At 47.9% G+C, this 20860-nt stretch overlaps 2 protein-coding genes across 3 annotated transcripts in view; one reads left to right on the top strand and one right to left on the bottom strand.

Moving 5' to 3' along the window:
• Positions 1-9743, top strand: part of GFRA4 (GDNF family receptor alpha 4) — a 63626-nt gene extending 53883 nt beyond the window's left edge. For both annotated transcript variants that reach the window (XM_050321061.1, XM_050321062.1), the window contains exons 4-8: positions 2380-2725; positions 5794-5903; positions 6691-6825; positions 7015-7172; positions 8670-9743. In XM_050321061.1, coding sequence (XP_050177018.1) covers positions 2380-2725; positions 5794-5903; positions 6691-6825; positions 7015-7172; positions 8670-8816 — 896 coding nt within the window. In that variant the 3' untranslated portion in view covers positions 8817-9743. The remainder of the gene's footprint in view (positions 1-2379; positions 2726-5793; positions 5904-6690; positions 6826-7014; positions 7173-8669) is intronic.
• A 5639-nt stretch (positions 9744-15382) lies between these two features.
• Positions 15383-20860, bottom strand: part of ATRN (attractin) — a 147456-nt gene continuing 141978 nt past the window's right edge. The window contains exon 30 of the mRNA XM_050321089.1: positions 15383-20686. Coding sequence (XP_050177046.1) covers positions 20562-20686 — 125 coding nt within the window. The 3' untranslated portion in view covers positions 15383-20561. The remainder of the gene's footprint in view (positions 20687-20860) is intronic.

The following is a 20860-nucleotide window of genomic DNA, read 5'->3' as shown; positions in this document are numbered from 1 at the left end:
CTTTCTCCTCTTCTTTAAGAGAGTGGAAATCCAGAGTTGAATTTGCTGAAGCCACTGAAGGGGTGACCCTGCAGAGGCTGTGGGGACAGACCCAGGAGTGTCCCATACAGGCAGCATCAGGTGCCAGGGGCTCCAAGTGGGATGGTACCTCTGATCCCATCCTGGGAAGGTGCTGTTACTTCCTAGGACATGGATTTGCTGGTCAGGACTGGTCTGGATGGGGGAAGTGAAAGATCTGCTGTGGCACTTCGAGACCCAAACAGCTCTTGCTTAGCTGGGCAGGTCCTAGGCATGGACCAAAGCCTGGTGTGACCCTCCAGGTCCTCTTTCCCTAAGAAACTCCTTGCACAGGATAGGGAGCCTGAGGTGCCAGGATTAGTGCAGACCATCCATGGATCAGCAGACCCAGCTTTGCCACTGACTCAGTGCTTAGTTTTGAGCAACTTTTGGGGAAAAAAAGGGTCAATTATTAGAGATCCCAATTGCTGGATGCAGTCACAGCCACAAGCAGATGCAGTTTCTAATGGCTCCTGTTTTCCCAGGCCTCAAGTTCCAGTTCCCACTGGAAAAGTGTTATGAGTTACCCAGGGTAGAGCAAAGCTTCATTTTATTAAATACAGGAAAAGGGGGGAGTGATTTTTTCTTGGGAAAAAAATGAGTATGGGAAGTTGGATTTGGGCCTGCCAGGACACAGCAAACAAAGGAGGGCTTCACCTGGACACTGTTTTTTTGGAGTGGGTTGTGGCTGATGCAGGAAAACAACCCTCTCAGACTCTTTTTGAGTGTTAGAAAGCAAAACCCGCTCTCTTTATGCAGCAATATTTTCCAAAGTGTGCCCGAGGCAACAAAGTCTCTTGCTTTTATCTGATTATCTAATTACCAACTCCAATCATCACCTGAGACTGCCACACCCACTCCAAACCTAACCTCCCTCAGTACCACCCTCAGGAATGATTTAATATATATATATATGTGAGATATATATGTATATTTTATATATATTACATACATAATACATGAAATATATATAACATGTAAAATATAATATATAGTACAGAATGAAATATAGACTATAAACCATATAAACTATAGAATATATTAAGATTGTTAATATATTAGAATAATCATTATAATTAAATATTAGCTAAATAATATTATAATGTGACAATATAATTAATAATCATAATATGTAATTATAATGTCATTAGAAAGTATATGATTAATATTTAATACAGTATAATTAGTATATTGTATATTATAATTAATTATATATTATATTATATAAAATTATTATGTATAATATATACAAGATAATATACAATATAATATATGATATAATATACAATATATATATTACATGTAATATTATATAATGAACATTAATTATAAGCTATAATACCGTGTTATTATAATTATATATAGTTATATAATTATAAATAATTATATAGTATATAATTATAATTACAATGTATAATTATTACAATATATTATTATATTAATAATATTATTTATATTAATTATCATATTAGTCACATAATGCACAATGTATTTCATTAATATTATCAGCTATACAATATATTTAAATAACGTACAATATATATTATATATACAGTATGTATAATACCTATGTATATTATGCACAATATATATCACATACATAATATATTATATATACTATATATATATATAGTATGTATAATATATGTACTATATGTTATATATAGCATTAATAATTTATAATGTATATATTATGTATATTATATACATAATATATATTTTTATTAATTATTTTTATTATATTTATTATATTATTATATATTTATTATATTATTTATTTTATATTATTTTATCTATCTTATAGATAAAATATATTTTTATACATTTTTAAAAATATAAATTTTATATTATAATATATATTTTATCTATAATATAGATAAATATAGATATATTTATATATATTTATATAGATATATTTAGATATAGATATATTTAAATATAGATAATATAGATAAAATATATAAAATCTATAACAGCCATATCTATAATATCTATTATACATAATAGATAATATCTATAATATCCATACTGTCTATAGTATCTGTAATACATAGAATATATATAATATCTAATATCTATAATATCCACAATGTCTATAATATCCATAATGTCTATAGTATCTATAATACATATAATCTATATAACATATAATCTATATAACATATAATATATAATATATAATATATAGCATATATATTTTATTTATAATATATGTTATATACTATATTATACAATCTATAAAACACATCTGCAGGGGTGGTGCCGCTGGTGGGAGGGTGGGATCTGGCTGCCAAACCCCCCAAACCATCCCCGGTGCCGCAGGGTCGGAGAACGAGGTGACGCAGGTGAACCGGTGCCTGGACGCGGCCAAGGCCTGCAACGTGGACGAGCTGTGCCAGCGGCTGCGCACCGAGTACGTGTCCCTGTGCATCCGGCGCCCGGCCCGTGCCGACTCCTGCAACCGCTCCAAGTGCCACAAGGCCCTGCGCCGCTTCTTCGACCGCGTGCCCCCCGAGTACACCCACGAGCTGCTCTTCTGCCCCTGCGACGACACGGCCTGCGCCGAGCGCCGCCGCCAGACCATCGTGCCCGCCTGCTCCTACGAGGCCAAGGACAAGCCCAACTGCCTGGCGCCGCTGGACTCCTGCCGGGACAACTACGTCTGCAGGTAAGGGCCACGCGCGTGGGGACGCGGCCCCGAGGGGCTCGTCCGCTGGCGACAGCTCCGGTGCGCTCACGCGAAGGGTCCCCCGTCCCACCTGGTTGTTGCCTCAGTGGCTCCTTGTCACAGTCCACACCCCTGTGTCATACACGAGGGGCGTGACACAGACAGAGGATGATCTGAGATGTTCGTGCTGCAGCTTTTTAGACCTTTTCTCTGTTTTTTTGGCTTTGATCCTAAAGAAAGACCCTCTCTGGGTCTCGGTGGCAAAGCTGGGTCTCGCACCACGTCCCACTGACAGGCTGTTGTCCTGCTGGCTCCTTCCCATAATCCATATCCTTGTATTTTACACAGACAGAGGAAGATTTGAGATGTTCTTGCTGCAGCTTTTTAGGCTTTTTCTAAGTTGTTTTTTTTTTTTTTGTCTTTGGTCCTAAAGAAAGACCCGCTCCGGGTCTCTGTGGCAAAGCTGGGTCTCCTGATCCGTGGATGGTCCGCACCAATCCTGGCATCTCACACCCTTTATCCTGTGCAGTGAGTTTCTTCAGGAAGGTGTGAGCCATGCAGGGATGTGGGGTGGGGTGTTTGCAGCCACTTCCACCCATCCATCTCCTCGCTGTCCACTCCCCTAGTCCACAGCAGCCCACATGGAGGGGAAGGACAAGGGGGAATGGCTTTAAATTGAAGGAGGGTAGATTTCAATTGGATATTAGGAAGAAAATGTTCCCTGTGAGGGTGGGGAGGCCACAGGGAAGCTGTGGATGCCCCACCCCTGGAAGTGTCCCAGGACAAGTTGGATGGGGCTTGGAGCAACCCGGGCTAGTGGAAGGTGTCCCTGCCCGTGGCAGGGGGATGGGACAAAATTATCTTTAAGGTTCTTCCCAACCCAAACCATTCCATAATTCTAAGCTCCAGTGGTTGCAACAGGAGGCTCAGGGTCTCAGTGTCACTCCAGATCCACCACTCAGCCTGTGGTCAGTGTGGTTTGCTGCTCTGCTCCCATCCAACCCCGCAGACCCATCCCATGTGCTCACTCACAGCCTTTTTCCTTCTTCTGTGCTGTTTTCACCCCTGTATTTCTCCAAAAGTCCTTGATATTCCAGAAGGCCAATCCACACACAGCTCCCGGGAGCAGAGCCCATCTGGCAGTGGGAGATGGGAGGCCCCAACAGCACCAAGCGTGGTGGTCCCAGCCCGGTGCCCTGGGGGGCAGCTGGAGCCCTGAGCAGACACCTGGAGAAGGAAAGCACAAGAACAAGTGTAGGACACACCAACCTTATCCCTGACTCTTAATTATTGTGGGGTTTGGGACTCGCTGAGCTGAACTTCCAGCAGCCATCGCCCACCAGCACATCATCCTCTAAATTACAATTAAAATAGTCTGTATTTTCACAAAAGGGAGGTGAGAGCAGCAACACCCTGTTGGAAGGACGGGCTGGGACAAACATCCCCCTGCACCCCAGAAACGTGGATGAGGGACAACGACTGAGAAGGATGAGAAGCCCCTGAGCCACCCCAGCCCTGGCTCAGATGTCCCCTGGTACCCAGGGAATGTGGAATGGAAGATTGAGCCTGGAATCTGAAATGGCCCTGCCCTCTCCCTGACAAGACAAGAGGGCCCAGCAGGGAGGAGGAGGAGGAGGAGGAGGTTCAAAGGGGAGAGTGTTGCCCCCGCAGGAGGCTGGAAACCATTTCCTGCCCCAGCACAGCTGTTAATTATCTGCTGCCTTGGCCTCTGAATATAAAATGTAAAATATCCTCTAGAGGCACAGCAGGAGCAAGGGGTTGACGTGTGACCTGGTCAGAGCCGGCGGTGCAGAAACCACGAGGAATAAATCATAAAGAAACGGAGTAAAACCCTCCATTTTGCCTGCCCTGCAAGTCCTCCTCCTGCAGCTCCTTCCCAGCTGGAACCCCTTGGATTTCCCAGCTTGGAGGGGTGGCTTCTGCTGGCCTGGATTGTATCAAATTATAGAAAATCTGCCAGCAGCACCTCCCTCCTCTAAAAGCGGCAAATTTTTGGGCAAGAAGAGTTTTCCTGGGGTCACAGGAGAAAGGGGTTGGTGTGGGGCAAATATGGGAACAGAGAAGAGGTTAAAAAAAAAAAAAGAGGAGAAGGCTGGGGAGGAGGAGAGAAGGGGGCAGGAAAGTGCAACTTGGAATTCTGACCCCGGCCAGGAACACCAACAAAATGTCTGGAAAAGAGAGGCTGTCTGGGAGGTTTTTCTGAAGTTTCCCAGGCAGGGCAAACATTTTGAAGTCAGTTCACAGCTCAGACACTGCAGGTTGGCATCAAAAGGGCTCTGCCTTCAAGTGTCAGCAGTGTCTGAGGTCCCTTCCTGCCTGTCCAGATGGAGCTGCATCTCCACCAGGTCCTACCTGAAAGCCCCCTGTGTGGGTGTCTCAGATATCCTACAATGTCCAAACACCACCATGTGCCAAAAACTGCTCATCCCTAAAGAATCAGGTGGTAAAGAACTGGATCTACCTGCTCCACAGGCTCCAGAGGGTCCAACCTTCTCCTAGAAACCGGGGCCTGCAGAAGAGGACAGGAGCAGGTGATGGGTAGAACATTCCAGATCTGAGCCTTTGGACATTCCTCTCGGGCTGAGGTGACCTCAGCTAAGTTTAGAGTCTTCAAAGAGAGAGAAACTGGACCAGGGTGATTCCCTGTTCCAACAAATCAGCACCAAAATGAAAGCTGGGGGTCTTTAGGCAAAGCTAAAAATGACGAACGCAGAATGAATTCCCTCCCTGCCGGCAACAGCTCTTCCCTCAAAACCCAGCCTCACACAGCAGACAACAACCATTTCTCCCAAGACTGGACCTTTCCTTTAGTCCCAGAGGAATCCTGTTAAAAAATGAACCACAGAACCTGTTCAAAAACTACTCCTGGGTTTGTTGGGGCGGGTGAATGTAAAATTACATCAGCTCGAGCTGGTTTGGCAGCACCCGCAGCACCAAAGGATTTTACCAACACCACCAGCAGGCTGTTATATCTTCTTTTTTTATTTTTTTTCCCCCTCCAAAATATCTGTGCTAATCCATCCCCTTTTGTGCTGTGCTCCCCTCAGGTCCCGCTATGCAGAGTTCCAGTTCAACTGCCAGCCGTCCCTGCAGGCTGCCAGCGGGTGCCGGCGGGACAGCTACGCTGCCTGCCTGCTGGCCTACACCGGCATCATCGGTATGGGGGGGTCAGATCGCATCTTGTTTAATTACCAAAGTCAAATGGGAGGTGGAGAGAGAGATAGAAATAAAAAAGAGGTGGGAGGGAGGGAGGAGAGAGGGATCGAGTGTCAGGGAAAGCGTTGCCAGCTGGAGAGGGAAGGGATTGTCCCGCTCTGCTCCGCACTGGGGCGGCCTCACCTGAAAGTTTGGGAATGTTCCTCCTGGAGAAGGCTCTGGAGAGACCTTCCAGCAACTTCCAGAGCCTAAAGGGGTTCCAGGAGAGCTGGAGAGGGACCTGGGACAAGGCATGGAGGGACAAGACACAGGGAATGGCTTCCTACTGTCAGAGGGCAGGGATAGATGGGATATGGGGAGAGAATTCCTGGCTGGGAGGGTGGGGAGGCCTTGGCACAGGTTGGGCAGAGAAGCTGTGGCTGCCCCTGGATCCCTGGAAGTGTCCAAGGCCAGGTTGGAGCAACCTGGACTAGTGGAAGGTGTCTCTGCCCATGACAGAGGGTGGAACTGGACGATCTTTAAGGTCCCTGCAAACCCAAACCATTCCATGACTCTATGAATGTTCTCAGGGAACGTGAATTCCCAGAAAACACCCATTCCTTGGACTGAGAGCACTTTCTAATTGATTGAAAGCTCTGTTGGTGGTGGTGCAGGGATGACCAAAAGGGTGGTGACTTCCCCTTTTCTCCTCCCTGGGAGCAAAGCAGAGGGGTGACAGCAGCGCTGGGAGGGTTGTGCTGCTGCCACCACAGAGGGCTTTGACCCTGTGGCAACAATTCCCCCCGCAGGCAGCCCCATCACCCCCAACTACATCGACAACTCCACGTCCAGCATCGCTCCCTGGTGCACCTGCAACGCCAGCGGGAACCGGCAGGACGAGTGCGAGGCCTTCCTGCACCTCTTCACCAACAACGCGTGTCTCCGTGAGTACCCCCGGCACCCCGGCACCCTCGGGGGGGCCTTCTTCGGGATGGGGGCACGGAGAGGCCCTGCTCCTCAGGAGTCTGGAGGTGCCCAGCACAGCAGACCCTCAGAGGTGCAGGCAAAGGAGGCCGGAGCGGGGAATTTTTTGCCTCGCCCTGACGAGCCTTTCCTCCGTCTCTTTTCCCAAGAAAACGCCATCCAGGCCTTTGGCAACGGGACGTACCTGAGCTCAGCTGGGGCCCCCTCCGTCCCCCCCACCACACAGATGTACAAGCAGGAGCGAAACGCCAACAGGGCCGTGGCCACCCTCAGAGAGAACATCCTGGAGCACCTCCAGCCCACCAAGGTAGGACAGGGCTGGACTGGCCCCACGAGATACTGGGCTGTGTCTGTGGCTCCTCCCACCCTCAGCTCAGCTGCCTCTTCCACCTGTGTCATTCCAGGCACACACATCCAACCTCCCCTCCACCTCCTGGAGTCCTTGATTCACCCTCTTCTGCATCTCCTGGCTTATTGTTCCCCAGCATCAAGCTCAGAGCTACAAGTTCCTGTCCCTCACTCTGCCCTCCTGCCTGTTGGTCTTTCCCTTTCCCTTCCCCTTCCCCAAACCTTCCCAAACCTTCCCAAACCTTCCCTTCCCAAACCTTCCCTTCCCAAACCTTCCCTTCCCAAACCTTTCCTTCCCAAACCTTTCCTTCCCAAACCTTCCCTTCCCAAAGCTTCCCAAGCCTTCCCTTTCCAAACCTTTCCTTCCCAAACCTTCTTTTCCCAAACCTTCCCTTCCTAAACCTTTCCAAACCTTCCCCAACCTTCCCAAACCTTCTCAAACCTTCCCAAACCTTCCCTTCCTTTCCCTTCCCACATTTCTTCTAAAAGTCCTGGGAAATCCACAGATTTTTTCAGGGATGTAGAAGGGAGCCAGGACCACCGACGTGGCTCCTCACCTTCCTTCAGAGCAGCTTCACACCATCATTTCCCCCTTCCCAGGACACAGATCCTCCCTCAGATGAGGATCCTGGAGGCCAAAACACAGAGGCTTAACTATGGTGTGCACAGAAAAATTCCAGAGGAGAGGTTCCAGTCCAGCAGCAAATTAATTACTATCAAAATAATCTCAAACTGCAGTGGTTGAAAGCAAACAGCAGATCCATTCATCGCCTGTGGCAGCACCAGGCACTCGATGTTTTACTTTCAAAAGAAACAAAACGACCTTGGCTCGCCCCCCTCCAGAGTAATTTTCAGGTTGAATTGTTCTACCACTGAATAATTAAGGGTGGCCCTGATTTGCTGAAGGCTCAGGTGACACGGGCTGTCACTGTGGCCCAGGCTCCGAGCACCGAGCGTGGGCTTCGGGCTGGGCCGCTGGGACCTTCTGGGAGCTTCCAAACACGGCTCATCTTAAACCTTTCCAATGTTCCTTTCGCTGGGAAAACCACCTGAGTGGCCTCCCTCCCCCCTGTTTGCACAGAGCAGCGGGTTGGGGAGGTGGAGAAAAAGTGGCCTCGGGATTCCTTCACCGCTTTCCAGGGCGCTGGAATGCGGGAGAGACATTTACCGGGGCATGGACTCGGAACCCTGGAGATCCCGAGGGTTTCCCTGGAGCTGCTGCTCCCCAAACCTCAGAGAAACCCAAGTGAGGCACAGGTTGGGCAGAGAAGCTGTGGCTGCCCCTGGATCCCTGGAAGTGTCCAAGGCCAGGCTGGAGCAACCTGGGCTGGTGGAAGGTGTCCCTGCCCGTGGCAGGAGGGTAGGGTGGAATGAGATGATCCTTCATCACCCTTCCAACCCGAATCATTCCGTGACTCCACCATCAGCCCTGTGACGCTTTTCCTTTCCCTTGCAGGTGGCGGGGGAGGAGCGGCTCCTGCGGGGCTCCACCCGCCTGTCCTCAGGGACCTCCAGCCCCGCAGCCCCGTCCCCCTGGGCATCCTCTCCGCTCTGGGTGTGGCCTCTCCTCGCTCCTGCCCTGCTGAGCCTCTCCGGGATGTGAGGGCAGGGCAGGAACGCGCCGGGCACGGACTCGATTTGTGTTGGTTTCTTTTACAAAAACAACCAGAGCAGTAACTTTGTTTCGGGAGGAGGGAGGGGATGGGAAGGAGAGGTGAGATTTGGGCATCCCTCCCTCGCTCCCTCCTCCTCCTCTTCATCCCTCTGCCAGTTTATTTGGTTTTCTACAATCAGCATCGTCGACAACCGGCTCATCCTTGGTCCTGGCCACCTTCCCACCCCACAGCTTGGTTGTTGTCTCTCCAGCTCTCTGTGGATGGGGTTGGAGCTGTGGACAATCCCCTTGGAAAAGAGGAAGGAGAGAGTCAATCCAGGACGTGGGAGCTGCAAAGGAAATGCTTTTGCCTGCCCCATCCATGAGGGGAGAGACTTTGGATGGACAGAGGAGCTGTCAGGAGGTTTCCTGAAGCCCTGACTCGTGCTGGGGGGGCTCTTGACGGGACAAGTCAAGCGATGTGGAGCTCAGACTGTCTCCAGGGTTGCTCAGGACCCGAAGGACAACCCACCTGGTTCCTTTCAGACTGAAGAAACCAGAGCAGTGGGGAGAAGGTTGTTGGGTTTGTTCACCGGAGAGGAACCTGAAGCATCTCTGGGGTGGACCAAGTCACCACACCCCGAACTGGCTGGCAGGGATTTCTCCACCCTCTGGAAAAACCAGAGTACAACCAGCATGTATCTCCCAGCTGCCACCCACACCCCTCGGGGCCCTCCTTTTTTTGGGGAACCATGTGTCATGTGTTGCTGGTGTTCAGGAAGAATCACGTGTGTTGCGTTTTGGTCCCAGCTGGTTTCTCGTGTCCCGACCCCAGAATCTCAATCCTCTGCTCCTGTCAAGTGTTTGGGGTGGGCTTGTTTGTTTGTTTGTTTGTTTTTGTCACATCCAAACAACCAGAGGCCAGTGTTGTCCCACTCCAAGCTGAGCTTTCTCCATCAGGGATCAATGTGTGAGCCCAACACAACCCACTCTCACTGTGCATCCATCAGTCTCAGCCTTCAGCCAGGGGTTTCCCTGGGAAGGGATGGACAGGAAAGGTTCCTAGATACCACCCTGGGGACAGAAAAATCCATCTCATTTGTGGACAGGTTATTTCATGGCTTGTGCCACAGGAGAGGGAGTGCTTTGCTGTGGTTCCCCCTCCCTGGAGAACTGGCAGAGCCCACTTGTGTCCAGGTGAGCAGGGGAAGGGCTTTTCCTCCTGCCAGGTCCTGTTTCTACAGCCAAGAGGTCACCTGAGCAAAGGGAAGAGACCCTTTGGACTGAGCTGCAGCCAGAGCTGGAGGGAGGGCAGGACAAATGTCTCTGGGGTGTCTTGGGTGGCTCTGGTGTGACCTTGGGCTACCTGAGCGTTCCAAGGTCTTCCCCTGAGCTGAGGAGTCCCAGTGCCTTCCTGGGGGGCTGAGCCCCTTCCTACATCGAGCCAGGAAAGAGGACGGAAGGAAGGGTGAGAAGGTTTCCCAGGATAAATGCTGATCCAGGCTGGGAGGCACGGGAATGGCCCCAGATTCTCCTGGAATATTTAGGCCTGGGCTTTGCAGCAGCCCATTTATCCCTGGGGTTGTGCTCCTCCATAATTTCCTGAGCATTTGGATCCATGGAAAGGCTTAGCAGCAGCTGACACAGCACAATCCAGTGCTTTTTATTCCCATTCCCTGCAAGGGAATGTTTGCTGTTTGCTGCTTCTGATTTTGCTGGGAAACTGCAGCAGCTTCCTTGGATTTTGGTCCAGCATGGAATCCCTCTTGTTGGAACCTGAACACCTGATGGGTGTGTCAGAGCTGGACAGAAATCATCCTGGTGCATCCTCTCCAAAGTTCCTGGTTTTCCTAAGCCAGGGCTGTGCAGAGGAACATGCCCAGATCCAAGGCCTGGTGTGCAGGGTTGGGAACATGCCCAGATCCAAGGCCTGGTGTGCAGGGTTGGGAACATGCCCAGATCCAAGGCCTGGTGTGCAGGGTGCCAAGTCCCACCCCGAGCTGAGACTTCCAGGTGAGAACTTCGTGGCCAAGAGGCTCCCCCAGGTCAGGGAGGGAGAGCTCCAGGAAGGTCCTTTCCAAGTGCCCTATCCATGCACGGAGCTGCTGGGAAGGTCTCCCCTTCATCCAGGACTTCAGTGTCCTCTGGGAGAGCAGGTGACACAACCCCAACCCTGCAAAACTCATGTCCTCCGAGCCAGGGGTGGGAGGAGGGGGTAAAACCCTGATGCTCAGCCCTCCAAGGGCAAGGAACTACCTCAGCTCCGTGAGGTCACACTGGGAATTGCCTTCTTGTGTCCCAGTCCCGGGGTCATTCCCTGCTTTCCCACACATCCAGCCTGTCTCCACCAGCCTTTCCTGGTGCACAGTCTCTGCAGGGTGGGGACACCAGTGGCAGCTGCTCTCCAGGAGCACCCACTCCTGGGTCTCTCCTGGCTCCACTCCCGGGGCTCTCAGGGCTCGGTTCCAGTGATGCTGAAGTGCCACTTGGCCATTTCCTTCTCATCCAGGGGAGGAAGAGTTTTTCCAGGTGGTTGGGATGATTGGAAACCCCACCTGACCTCTCCTGTGCTGTGGGAAACAGCTGTGGAGAATCCAGAGGCCACCTGGTCCGGGATCGTGTCCCGGAGCAGCACTTTTTAAAAGGTTCATCTTAAATGATTTTTAACAATCTCAGTGAGAGGTGTCATCATTTCCCCTGGATTTACATCACAGAATCATGGCATGGCTTGGGAGGGACCTTAAAGATCACTCAGTGCCACCCCCTGCCACAGACAGGGACACTTTTCCCACTATCCCAGGTTGCTCCAAGCCCCATCCAACCCGGCCTTGGACACTTCCAGGGATGTCTTGCTCTTGAGGCTCCTTAGGATTTGTAGTCTCTGAGCATCACAGGTGAATGAGCCCCTCAATTCCCATCTCCTGTCCTTCAAGTACTGTCCCAGGCCCTCCAGGCTTTCCAGGGATGCTTTGGAATAAAGGGCAGGGAGCAAGGAGCCTCTCAGCCAGCAGCAAAGAGCCCGACAGGTGGGAATTAAACCACAATCCCCAAACCTTCCTGGCTTTTCCCCCCATCATTTCCCCCTTTTCACCAGTATTTGAGGTCGATTCTCCCTCCAAGTTTGTGATTTTTTTTTTTGGGGGATGAAATCCCATCCCTGCTGAATTCTGTGAAGCAAACCCTGGATCTTCACCTTGAAATCTCTTCAACCCCCACAGCTGCTTGTCCAGGTGAAGGACCGAGCAAGCCAAGACAGGGAGAGAAAGGGGAGACAATTTTTTTTGGTTTTTTAGGAATTGCTCCATTCCTGGGGACTTCCATAAGCACAAAGAAGAGTCATGGGGGAAAAAATAATAATAACAATTAGAAAAAAATAATTTAAGAACCAGCCAGACTTTCTGTAGCCACAGAACTGTATTTTTTTGGCTGCTCAACACCAGTCCCAGGGGTCTGACAGCCCTGAGAGCCCAGGAAATCTTGTGAGGGGATGAATCCATGTTGGCATCACATCATGTCCTCGTGGACACCGTTTTCCAAGAGCAGGGAGGGCAGATCCAGGGCTGGGAGGTGGTGCAGGAGCAATAACCCCTGCGTGGGGAGGGGTGGGGGGTGGGTGTCAGCCCATCCTGGGCTCAGACTTGTTACTTCTCTCTTCTGTACATGTCAATATTCCAACATATCCATGAAATAAAGCACACATGCATTTTCCTGACCTCTTTGATCCCACCTGCAGTGCTGGGATGTCCAGGATGGTGCTGAGCTGGAAGGACATGGCGGGGGGATGTTTTGGGTGGGCTTGGAATTGTGGTGGGGCTCAGTTGGCTGGAATCATGGAATCATGGAATTGCCTGAGCTGGAAGGGACACACAAGGATCATCCCAACCCTCCTGGAGCTCTGGCAGCCTTGGGGCTGTGCCCACTGCCCTGGGGAGCCTGGGCAGTGCCAACCACCCTCTGGGGAAAGAACCTGTCTCCTAAAATCCACCCTAAGCCCTGCCCTGGCACAGCTCCAGCCATCCCCTGGGATCCTGTCCCTGTCACACAGAGAGACACAAATGCCACCAGGAAAGGGCACTTGGCCCCACACAATCCCTGGTGCTGCCTGGGGGGGTGAAAACTGATTTGAGAGCAATTTGGGGAAAATTTGGCTCTCCACACAACCCCAGCGGGCACAGCAGGAGGGAGATGGAGGAGGAGGGTGATGGTTCATGCCAGAAAGGGAGACTTCAGTTCATGCCATGAACAGCTGGGAGCTATTTTTGGCAAATTCAAAGAAAGAAAGAAAAGAAAGAAAGAAAGAAAGAAAGAAAGAAAGAGAGAGAGAGAGAGAAAGAGAAAGAGAAAGAAAGAAAGAAAGAAAGAAAGAAAGAAAGAAAAAGAAAGAAAGAAAGAAAAAGAAAGAAAGAAAGAAAAAGAAAGAAAGAAAGAAAGAAAGAAAGAAAGAAAGAAAGAAAGAGAGAGAGAAAGAAAGAAAAAGAAAGAAAGAAAGAAAGAAAGAAAGAAAGAAAGAAAGAAAGAAAGAAAGAAAGAAAGAAAGAAAGAAAGAAAGAAAGAAAGAGAAAGAAAGAAAGAAAGAAAGAAAGAAAGAAAAAGAAATAGCAGGAAAATCAATCAGAGGCAAATGGAATGTTTTGCTGCCAATTGTTTGGTGTTTTGTTTGGTTTTTTTTTTGGAAGGGTAGAACCTCTGCAGATTCCTTTGGCCCGAGGGGCAGTGCCTGAGCTGTGGAATTCTGTGGAATTCTGTGGAATTCTGGCTCATCTGCACACTGTGCTTCCCCCTGCTTCCCATTAACAGGGGGGAAAAGGAACTGTTGGTGTTTTCACTGGATCTGCAGATGATTCCTCACCAGCCAGGTCTGGGGAACCAGCCAGGAGCTGCCACGGTTTGGGGTGGGTTGGGCCTGTCCCCTCCTCCAAAATTTCCCAAACTTTCCCTTCCAAAAACTTCCCAAACATTCCCAAACATCCCCAAACATTTCCAAACATTCCCAAATTTTCCCAAACATTCCCAAACCTTCCCAAACATTTCCCAAACCTTCCCAAACCTTCCCAAACATTCCCAAAACTTCCCAGATATTCCCAAACCTTCCCAAACATTTCCAAACAGTCCCAAACTTTCCCAAACCTTCCCAAAACTTCCCAGATATTCCCAAACCTTCCCAAACATCCCCAGAATTTCCCAGATATTCCCAAACATTTCCAAACCTTCCCAAATATTCCAAAATATTTCCCAAATATTCCCAAACCTTCCCAAATATTCCAAGCCTTCCCAAACATTCCAAACCTTCCCAAATCTTCCCAAACCTTCCCAAACATTCCAAAAATTTCCCAAACATTCCCAAACCTTCCCAGATATTCCCAAACCATCCCAAACCTTCCCAAAACTTCCCAAACATTCCCAAACCACCCCAAACATTTCCAAACATTACCAAAATTTCCCAAACCTTCCCAAACCTTCCCAAACATTCCAAAAATTTTCCAAATTTTCCCAAACATTCCCAAGCCTTCTCAAACTTTCCCACACATTCCCAAAATTTTCCAGATATTCCCAAACATTCCCAAACCTTCCCAAATAGTCCAAAAATTTCCCAAACCTTCCCAAACCTTCTCAAACCTTCCCAAACTTTCCCAAACATTCCCAAAATTTTCCAGATATTCCCAAACCTTCCCAAACCTTCCCAAATAGTCCAAAAATTTCCCAAACCTTCCCAAACATTCCCAAAATTTTCCAGATATTCCCAAACATTCCCAAACCTTCCCAAATATTCCAAAAATTTCCCAAACCTTCCCAAACATTTCCAAACATTCCCAAAATTTTCCAGATATTCCCAAACCTTCCCAAACCTTCCCAAATCTTCCCAAACATTCCCAAACCTTCCCAAACCTTCCCAAACTTTCCCAAACATCCCCAAAATTTCCCAGATATTCCCAAACATTCCCAAACCTTCCCAAATAGTCCAAAAATTTCCCAAACCTTCCCATTCCCAGAATTTTCCAGATATTCCCAAACATTCCCAAACCTTCCCAAATAGTCCAAAACTTTCCCAAACATTCCCAAAAAATTACCATTCTCAAACATTCCCAAACTTTCCCTTCTCGAACTTTCCCTTCCCAAACATTCCCAAACCTTCCCAAAGTTTCCTTTCCCAAACATTCCCAAACCTTCCCTTTCCAAACTTTCCCTTTCCAAAACTTTCTCAAACCTTCCCAAATTTAAACACAGCCCCCCCCGCCCTTCCCACTGCCCTTCAGAAACATCCGTGGAAGATGAGGGAGCTCAGCAAGGGCTTCCCTGAGGCACCAGAGAGGAGGGTGATAGGTTATTAAATATAAATATATATATATAAATTTTATATATTTATTCCAAATCTGCACCAAATTCCATGGATGTGGCAGGAACCCCTTGAGATCCACCCTGGAAGAAACAACCCCTCGCTCCCCACCCCCCCTTTCACCCAGGAGCCTTCAAATAAATTATTAAATTATTTCTTCCCCCATTTTAACAAACTCAAGAAAAAAAATCAAGAAAAAAATAATTAACCAGATCATCTACTTTTTATTTCAGAGGAAAGATTTTTTTTTTCTTTTTTTTTTTTTGCATTATTTACTTTTATTTATATACAGGTACTTCACATTTGTATTTAAAACGCACAGAGCTCCCAAGTTTTATCTCGTTGCGGCTTTAAATGAGCTGTTCCTTTTTACAATAGAAAAAAAATCATCCCAAAAAAAAAAACCAAACCCCACAGTCCTAAATGTGTGCTCGTGTCACACCCACGACCCCGGCGATGGAATAATTTACAAGCCTCGCTCCTATTTACACACGGATGCCAGAAATGCCAAATTAGACGAGATTAACAAACTTAAGCCCGAGTAGGGAACGCAGAGAATGGGAAATAATTCCAGGGCAAAGGGGGGGAAGGAAAAAAAAAACAAAACACAAAGAAAATCCAGAATGCAACAAATTGGAGGGTCTGAAAGAACGTTTATTGTGCACAAACTGCCGAGCAATAGAAAATCTGCTTTTTCTCTTTTTTTATTTTTTTTTAGTATTTTTAATTTTTGTAAAAAAAATGGACTGACTTATGTTACACTCCTCCACAATTTTTATTTATTTTGTTAATTTTTTTTTTTTCCTTCTTTCTCCTGACGAGGTTTGTGGGATAAACGGAGAGGGGGGGGGGGAACGGTCGAGGAATTGCAGTACCTGGAAGACAAACACCAACAGTCCGTGGGAACAAGGGGAATAAACTGAATAAAACCTGCCCTGATGCAGGAAAAAAACACAACCCAACACAAACACATCTCGCAGTCCTGGAGTGGCAAACCCCGCTCGTTTCAGCAGCTCCCGACGGGAAAAGCGGGAATTGGACCTAAAAAATCGCCAAGAATAAGACAGGGACAACCCCCCCACCCCTTCCTCCTGCAGCCCCAAAGATCTTCCCAATAAACCCCTCACAATTCCCTCTCCTGCAGCTCAGCCCTCCCCTCCCCTGTGGTATTCCTGGATGGATAACATGGGAGATGCAGATGGGTGAGGTTGGGAATTCGCTCCGGGAATGCCGAGTCCGCTCTCTGCTCCCTCCCCAGCTCAGTGGCAGCGAGGCCCTGCTTCCAGGGGAAAAAGGTTTTCTGGGATGCAGCTGATTAACTCAGGGTTTCTTGGGAAAGCAGCTGGATGGAGGGGTAGCTCTGGAATTCCAGCAGCTCACGGGAAAAGCCTCAAGTTCCATTTCAGCCTCAAAATTCAGCTTATTGAGGGTGGGGACGAGCTGAGCTTGCACGGAAAACCATTCCACAATCCCACTGCCTGCGCTCCTTGGGAACATTTACCACGGAGAAATGATGTTTCTGAGGATGAAGATGGTGTTTAGGGACACAAATTATCCCTAGGGAAGCGACCAAAGGAGCTGCCACGTGCTGATGGCACCGTCCCACTGGATTTTGGGACACTCCATGATTTGGGTTAAACTCCCCACCATGAACAGCTTGATTTTGGCAAATTTTCATCCAGCCCTTTTTAAGCCCAGGGAGAGCGACAACCACCTCAAAAAGTTGTGTCTCACAAACCTTCCTGTACCCAAAAATACCACCCCGGAGCGTGGCAGGGTCAGGCTGAGACAGCCCAGAGAAAATTCCCAGTTAAAACCCCTGGAAAACAGGGAATTAAAGAGAAAAACAAGAGTGGTTTTTGGAGTTTGCAGATCCAGCAGCAGCACTGCTTTAAAAAGGGCTGCAACACTTCTGAGCTTTTATTATTAATTTTTGGTAAAGTTCTCAAAGAACTGGGAAGTTCTGAGGGTTGAGACATCCAATGCTGAATTTCAGCCAGTTCCAAACACCCAAAACCAGTGATTTTGGGTGGAAATCACTGCCACAATCTTAATAACAGCGGCTTAAAGTGCTGCCTTAATCCTCCACGAGGTGACTCCTTTAGGGACAGTCACTCCTTGTGTCCCAAGCGTTGGGTTTTCCCCCCTTTTCCAATGGACAAAGCTGTTCTTTCCCTTGGTTTCTCCTCTGGAGTGATCTGAACACAGAAAATTGAATTTATTCCTCCCCGCTTGGCGAGATCTCACGACATCAGCCGATGTTCAAAGCTCTGGAAAGTGCCCTCCCTCTGATCAGCTGAGGGAGTTATTAAGACAAAACTCATGTAGCACTTAAAAAGCATCAAAAATACATTCAATTGTTTGTTGTTTTGTGGTTTTTTTTCCTGGTTTATGCACATTTTAAACCTCTCCACGTTCTGCAAGTTGCCGTAGGTTTTATGTACAAGTGCAAAATCTGGGTGTTAATTGTCATTTATTTACAGTTTCTCTCAGAAAATCAGGTTGTTCTTTCCCCCTCTTCCACTTAACCTCCAAAGGAAATAATCTCACAAAGCCTTCCCTGTTGATATTGGTGATATCTGGTGATAAACCCCCAGAAATTCCCACTCATTCCCACTTTTTTTCCCCTGTTTTACCTTGGAGTCGGGATGAAACTGCAGCAGAGCTCCTGTATGAGTTCTCCTGTCCCTCATCAGGTTTGGAGATCAGATGCAGAGCAGAGCTCTGTCCCAAAGGAGCTTTTTATTTATACAAATAACCCTTTTATTTATAGAAATAACTCTTGTCCCTCTATTGACTTTTTTTTTTTTTACCTTTTGTTCTGCTAAACCTCAAAACTTTGATCATTTCTGCTCTTTTCCCCCCAAAAATCTGACGTTTTGTGGCTTTGCAGACTTGATAAATCATCTCTCCAGGGGTGAGGAAACCCCTCCAAAAATCAATATTTACGTCTTTTTGTGAATGTAAAAATCTATCACCTCTCCAAGCCTCCAGTCCCAGGAGCTGTTTAACATGAGGAAAACATGGAACAACAGGGGAGGGATTTTAGTCCAGTCTTATTTCTCCAGTTCAGGTCAGTCCTATCACAGAGAGAGGCAGGAAGTGCTACGAGGAGATGAACCTGTCTGAGGTAATCTGTGCATCAGGTAGAACCTCAAACCACCTAAATCCCTTCATCCTAAAACACAAAACTCCCCCTCTTTTCCCTCCCAGAATTCCTTTTTCCCAGAGGGCCTTTAAACTTTGGGTTTGGAAACTGAGGCGTTTATCTGTATTTAGATATATTTAGATATAAAATGCGATTTTTTTCCCCCCTTAATATTTTTCGCCTCTCCTGACACCCTTTTGCAGTCCCCTTGCACTTGTTAAATGACACATTAAAGGGGAATTATCACCCACCAGGGTCCCCAAACCACCTGATGGGCTGTTCCCATCCCCTCTGCCACCAATTTCCATCTTTGCTGCGACGCTCTGAGAAGCCTCTTCAAAACACAGAGGTTAGAAAAAAAGGAAAACAGTCTAAAAAAAAACAAGTGGTTGATGTGACTGATCACCAAAAAGGTGCATTAAAAAAAAAACCAAACAGATGCAGTGATTTGGGTTTCAGTTTGGGTTAAAGTGCCACCTGACCCGAAGATCCCTGGGCGTTTGGTAACTATGAGATGTTCTCCACACAGTCAGGTGACTGCACCCAAAATGACTGTTATTAAGCCCTAATTACACAGTTTGGCACCTTTTCACTAAGACCTTCCAACACCCCAAGTTCCAACACCCCCAAGTCTCTGGGGGGCCCGGCTGTGCCACATTCCAGACTCCAAGGAAACACTGGGCACCACCACCACCATGCCTGGGCAGATGGGTGGGTTAAGCCCAACCTCCAGCCTAAACCTGAGCCTCAAAACACAACCCTGGCTCATCAAGCCCAACCCTGAGCCTCAAAACACAACCCCCACTCACCAGAGCGGTTCAGATGGCTCCGTGCAAACACCCCCCCCAAAAAAAAGCCAAACTTCCCTCTGCTGTTCACAAAATCCTTTCCCCAACCAGCCACTTCTTCAGAGACATCTACAGAGCTCAAACCCATCAGCAAACACCGGCAGGTCTCCAAACCAAGCTGCTCTGCTTGATTTTTGTCTCAAGTTTGGGGCTTTTTTTTACGTCATCCTCGAGCGCTCGTGGCACGTGGAGCGTTGAGTTTCACCCCTGCAGGAGGTGGAGCAAAGGGCTCTGATGAGGGAAGGGGGGGGAGAGGAAAAGAGGCCAAAATCAGGAGGAATAATCTGCTGCACCCAGCCTGGAACACAAAGTGCTGCTGTGAAAGCGCTGGTGGAACCAGCAGTTCTCTGGTGAGGCGCCGGAACTCGACTTGCCCTCCAGGGATTTCCACCTGGGTGAGCAGCGGGGGTCAGGCAGGAAAAGGCCCTTTTTCCTGGCACAGAGAACACAGGCTGCCTTGGGAGAGCCTAGATGTGAGGGTGCAGATGTTTCCAAAGGAACTGAATGGTGTTCAGAAGCGTGTGGAGCGGTCTCCTCACCCCCTAGAGCTGTTCAAGTCTAGGCACTTGTGTGTGGGGTACTCCAAGCAGGTTAAGACTGTGTAAACACCGAGTCCTTCCAGGGCAACATCCGGCTTTTTCCAGTTATTTCTGAGCAACAGCAACCTTCAAACCATCCCAGCTTTTGCATTCCTGGACCGTGATGACTTAACAAAACAAACAAACAAACAAACAATAAAAACAAACACACACACACACAGGAAAAAAAAAAAAAAAAAAAGGCTGTGTCTGGAAGAGAGTTCTGCTGAAAACAATTGACCAAAAACAAGGGGAGAATTAAACACTAAATGAAAACAAAGGATGAGGATGCTTTGAAGATTAATAGTAGTGTTTATGTGTTGAGAGCTGACACCTGTAAACACTGGATCTTTTTTTTCTTTTTTTTTTCTCTCTCTCTCTCTCTTTTTGTACAGTTTGATAAATACATGAACTACAAAGCACTTTCCATGTAGAAACCTGAGTGTCATTCATATTGGACTACTGTTCTTATTTACACCCGGCAGGGACTGGAAACACCGACCCCCTGCAATAAAATTATTTCACTTAGAACTCCAAGGAAAACAACAACAAAAAAAAAAAAAAAAAAGGAAAAAAAAAAAAAAGGAGCAACCTGAAGCCACGTTGTCAGTAAAACTTAAGTGGAGCAGTCGTCAAATAAAGCCAACTAGAGCACGGAGATGAGAGAAAAAAGTCGGGATCAAGGAAGGTGTGGTTTCGGTTTTGTTTTGTTTTTTTTTCCGAGTGCTTCGAGTCTCTTGGGACACAACTTGGAAATCTTCCTCCTCCTCCTCCTCCTCCTCCTCCTCCTCGGGATTCCTTTTCCATTTTGTTTAAAACCCTAAGAGAGTTTGTGATGTCCATGCATCAAATACAGGTTCCTGGCTGTGCAGGGGGCTGCTGCTTCCGATTTCGGACGGCGCCCGATTTCTCTTTGTAGGCAATTGGCATCTGTTGTGAAATGTCCACCAGAGCGCTGGCCACGGCGAGACCTGGGGCAGCAGAGCAAAGAGTCAGGGAACAAAAGGGGGCACAGCAGCAAATCCCACAGCCAGGGCTGAGGGGAACCCTCCAGGCCGCAAAATGCGCGGGATTTTCGGGGTGGAGCTGAAGAGCGTTTTGGCTGAAGGGTTAAACTCCAGCCACTGTCCTGGAATAAGCTGAAA

This window comes from Myiozetetes cayanensis, unplaced genomic scaffold (genome assembly GCF_022539395.1).
Source record: "Myiozetetes cayanensis isolate MyiCay16 unplaced genomic scaffold, myiCay2020 scf26, whole genome shotgun sequence".
Lineage (NCBI taxonomy): Eukaryota > Metazoa > Chordata > Aves > Passeriformes > Tyrannidae > Myiozetetes > Myiozetetes cayanensis.
This window is presented reverse-complemented; position numbering and strand designations above follow the sequence as displayed.